The sequence below is a fragment of the Durio zibethinus genome, chromosome 16, assembly GCF_047325235.1.
Source record: "Durio zibethinus cultivar Kanyao isolate XHJ-2024 chromosome 16, ASM4732523v1, whole genome shotgun sequence".
NCBI lineage: Eukaryota > Viridiplantae > Streptophyta > Magnoliopsida > Malvales > Malvaceae > Durio > Durio zibethinus.
In genome coordinates this window covers 18,351,698-18,356,533 of record NC_143177.1, presented here as the reverse complement: position 1 = coordinate 18,356,533, position 4,836 = coordinate 18,351,698, and the positions used below count along the sequence as shown (strand labels likewise).

Here is a 4,836-nt window from a genome sequence, read left to right as displayed (position 1 = left end):
GTCTCGTCTCTTATGGTTTGCTGTTTGAATTTTATTATGGAGGAAAGGTGGATAATTAGCAACAAAAAGTGGATTTTGATTGGATTATAAAAATTTATTATTAGTTGAAAAAGGTTAATCAAATCTTGTTGAGATGCTACAGAAAATTATTTTTCTTTAAAATTTATATAATTTAAATTATTAATATAATTTTTAATGTTATAATAAAACATATAAATTTAATATCGTCAATAAAAAGTAGTTACTTTTATTTTCGAAAAATTAAATCATTTTATACCAATACGATTAATTATAATTATAGGTAAATCAAATATAATATAAAATTATTATGATTTATCTATTATTTTATGCATTAAACATAACTAAAAATATTAAATAATAATATTGTATGTAATTGGATGATTAAATTGTTAAACACTTAATTTTTTTTGTTTGAGTAATTGTTAATTATTAGATTTTTAAAATTTTCTTAACCATTCAAATTTGAATGTCATAATATATTTTGATTTGTTAATTTTTTTTTAATACATTAAAAGTTATTTGATTATAATTATAATTTTTAATGGTATATAATTTTATAAAAAACCAAAAGAAGTGTTTCCATATATTTATAATTCCCAACGTTATGGAAAAACATGAAATCTCAATTTTTAAGCTTTGGAATATTCTTTAAAAAACCTCGAAGAAAAAATAAAATTTAAGTGATTAATTTTTTAAAATTTTTAATTTATTAATTTAATTTGTATGAAAAAAAAATTAAACATTTAAAATATTTATAATTTATAATTTTAAAAATCTGACTAAATTAAAATTAAATTAAATTACATATTATTTGAATCAATAATTATCACAAAGATCTCGCACCACAAGTTTTAAAAAAAAAAAATTCATATATCTCTTTGCTAGTTTGCATGAACAATTTTATTAACGTGTTATGAATTTTTTTTCTTTCTTTCAACACTTTATTGAGTTTTTCTTTTATTAATTATAATCAAGTAAGTCAATAAAGATTGGTGCAAATGATTAAAGTTTAAGATGTAAATGTAAAGTATCTAGATTTATGATAATTAGATTCAAATCTTTAATGATTTTTATTAATAAATAATTTATTAATTTTTAAAAATAAGATAATTTCTCTTATTTTTAAATTTTTTTTTACAAAAAAATATAATAAAATAAAAACGTTATAAATATAAAGAGAATCTAAGAACACACAATGTCTTCAAAAAAGATTTGATATATTTAACTTGGTTTTCTTCTCAACTGATTCATTATTTCAATTTTTCGTTCATGATTTTGCTAATTTTCTTCTTGATAATATAGTTATCAACAATGTTTTAGAAGCTGATCATGGGGTGCGGTGATGGTTGACCCCATGAAATCATAAACACCACCACGTGTCTTTGAGAATGGGACTAATGAGAAGGGAAGGGTCCTCCCCTTATTTTGAGAAAAGTCTAAATTTCTAAATCACCAAATAAAATGATCAGCTTCTTTTTTTTTTGGTGAATTGGTGAGGGGTTTTTTTGTAATTGCAGATATTTATCAGTCTTTCACCATCCTTCTGGCCAATTTTGAGAAACGATGCTATTTCTTCTCACTAGTTATCCTTGCAACTTTTAAGCTTTGGCTTGGCTGGACTTTTGATTAAAGTTTGGTGTGGGGGTAATTTAGATTTTAATTTAGAATTGCTTTTGCTAACATTCGCATCCTCCATTCTTCCTCAACTTTGTTTTCGTTAGAAAAATGAAATTTCTTTTAAAATTGATGGGGCTCCTCCACTTTTTCTATTTGCATTTTTTTTTCTTCTGAAGTGCATTTTTTTTTCATTTATATAAAAAAAGCAAAGCTGATTTTCATCAAATATGTTTTTCATTTAGTCACTACATTTATTTTAAAAAAGTCAATTTTTAATTTAAAATTTAATTGGTTAAGTTTCAACGGTTAGATTTTCTTGCATTTTAAATTTAAAAACCACTGTCTTCAGCCATTCTTCTCATCATTTCAATTTTCTTTCTCTCAAATTTAGGTTTTTCATTTTTGGATTCCCTTTCGGCTTGGAATATAGATTATTGTCGATAATATCGACATCAAGCAAGTAACGAGTCGATTCAACTTTCCTTGAGATTGGGCATCAAGATTAGGTTGGGAAATTAGGGTTCTTGATCTAATAAGAGGGAAATTAATTCCTTTGAGGGGAAGGAATTTTTCTCGACCATTGGTTAATCCAAACAAAGTAGAGAATTAGTTGGTGGAGGACAAATTGGAATGTGTGAGGAATTTGGAGACCTTCTGAAGGTTTGATTTCTACTATCTTAATTTTATTTAAATTTTTTTACTTCAAATAATGCCCGATTTGATTTTTTTCTATTTTTTTTTATGATAAAATGTGTTCTCGTTATAGACTGCAGATAATGATAGTGCTAGTGTAAGCTGGTTTATTATGTCTTAGCTGTTAGTCATATTAATTTGATTTTCTATTTGGTATTTTTTTTAATGAGCTCCAAATGGTACCTTAGGATGTTCTGTTCATTATATTTACTCTGGATTTCTTCTCTCTCTTATTTATAGAATCACATGATGCAAATCCAACGAAAACCTTACTTTTTGGTAGAGCTATCAAGCTTTCTCCCTTTTCTAGAGAGATGATGGGTGGCTATTTTTACAAATACTCTTGTAGGGATCTTGTTTTTCTTGATGGCTTGATAAGAAATTATGTGACAAAAATCTAGTGATGTGCTTCTACAATAGACACAGTCCATTCGATGGCTTGTGATATTTTTAAATAATCTAGAAATAGATAGTTGTGGTATTATGCTGAAATACTTCATTGATGTCTTGATGTGACAATAGTAAGAACTCTACTTTGGTTAAAATTATGCTTTCTTCCTGTAACCCACATTTGTTATGTATTCGTTCATGAGAATTGTAATTATTGTTGTTACAATGTGCATCATTATTGCCAATAAATGTTACTTCCTTTATGATGTATGATGAATGTTCTAGGACTTATATTAAAACTTTGTTTTCTCAATTTTTAGAGGATACCACTTGATTTACTGCAAGGAAACAAATTTCGTAAAGCGGCAATTGATTGCATTAAGCCTCTTCTAACCTTTATATCCAGGTGAGATTTTTTTTTTGTATTAGTTTGACTGGTGTTTTTTAGTTTGACTGGCTATTGTTTCTTGATCTTTTGGAGAAGTTCTTGGAATTTTCTTGAAGCTGGGTCTATGTGTATTTTATTTACTTCTCTTTGGTGACAGAGTCGGATACTGAAACATGTTGGTGATTTGGTAGCTGTGGCTTCATTGACAGATGAAGCTAGTTGTATGGATCTTGCAGATCGCTATATAAACAGTGAATCTGTGAAGCGAATGTTGCAGTCTGATCAGGTTCTAAGGCTTCCCCACTTCATCTTTTGTCATAGTTAATATTTGTCACTAAATTTCTTTCGGTATTATTGTACTGTTCACAAACTTTTTCTACTTTTGAAGGTGGCTTTGGCAGGAAAAACTACTGTTTTGTTCACGAAAGATGGGGGCCAGCACAACAACCTTCATGACATGCAGTGCATGTGGTCTGTTTTTGTTTATTACCTTCCACATGTTGTCTCTAATTATAATTTGGGTACACCTACTGAGTGTTATCCATCTTTTGAAGGTATGAACTTGCTTCTGATGAAAGTTACTTTCGACATGGTGATTTTAGACGGGCCCTGGAGAAATTTATAGCTGTGGAAAAACACTATGCTAATATTACTGAAGATCAATTTGATTTCCATTCTTATTGTCTGAGAAAAATGACACCACGTGCATATGTTGGAAAGCTAAAATTTAAAGATTGGTTGCATTCACATGCTTATTTTCACAAAGTAGCAGCTGGAGCCATTAGGTGAACATTTTTGTTAGGATCTGCAGCCTTTTCAATGATTTGCAATAGACTTATTCTGTTTGGTTGTGGTCGTACGTGTAAAATGCTATGCAAGCTTTGTTGTCTACTTGTCTGGGTGCTTTTAGCATCTGTCACCTATTGTTGATCAACACATGCATGTGATGCTTCATTTTGGGTTAGATTCCTTTTTGCCTCCCTCTTTTTCCCTTTGTCTTTTGGGGAATGGGGGATTATTGCATACATATATGTTGCATTAATCATATGTTGCAATGATGTGTTGTCTGAACCTTGCTTTCAAAGCATGAAAAACTTCCTAAAGGTAACTGTTCTTCATTACTTACCCTTGTATAACTATTCATTTGTTAATAATTAGACACTCCCATTATGATATCCAATCTAATTGAAGACTCTTCTAGCAGCCCCTCCATTAATAGGAGAGGGGATATCATATCAAGATTTTTGATTCCCTTCCCCTACTCTAATTTTTCCTTGAATCCTAGACGTAAGGATTTACAACATTTTTTAAGACAAAACCTTGCTAAGTTTATAATCAATAAAGTATCAAGAGTCCTTTTCTTGCACTTGTTTTTTCTAGAGAAAATTTTTTGGGTCATATGAGCAAAGCAGAATATAAGGTTCCAAGTTTTTTGTTGATCAAGCAACAACCTGATTTGAACCGGGGAATAAGGGATTTGCAATCCCCCGACTTACTGGTTAGCCTTGTCACCAAAGGTTAGAAACCAAAAAGAATGAGTGTATCCCCTTTATAACTTTAGTTATAGATTGGATCCTCATTGTGTAAAAAATGTTGAATCCTAAAGGCTAGGAACATTTTTCAAATGACTCTTCTTGGTTTCTCATCCTTCATTGGCAGGATTGAGACAGAGTAATGATCTTCTTTATGAGGGAAGATTACTCAAAAGGCTGTTTAGAAAGCATTCT

At 29.4% G+C, this 4,836-nt stretch overlaps 1 protein-coding gene across 2 annotated transcripts in view; it reads left to right on the top strand.

Annotated features, from left to right (window-relative positions):
• The first annotated feature begins 1,893 nt into the window (after nt 1-1,893).
• The window catches only part of LOC111295792 (N-terminal acetyltransferase A complex auxiliary subunit NAA15-like), a 53,432-nt gene continuing 50,489 nt past the window's right edge, over nt 1,894-4,836 (top strand). The window contains exons 1-5 of one of the 2 annotated variants that reach the window (XM_089745282.1): nt 1,894-2,298; nt 3,042-3,127; nt 3,267-3,395; nt 3,498-3,580; nt 3,664-3,894. In XM_089745282.1, the coding sequence (XP_089601408.1) occupies nt 3,333-3,395; nt 3,498-3,580; nt 3,664-3,894 (377 nt within the window). In that variant the 5' untranslated portion in view covers nt 1,894-2,298; nt 3,042-3,127; nt 3,267-3,332. Of the gene's footprint in view, nt 2,299-3,041; nt 3,128-3,266; nt 3,396-3,497; nt 3,581-3,663; nt 4,213-4,836 lie in introns of those variants that run through there. The other variant, XM_089745283.1, reaches the window with a different exon arrangement.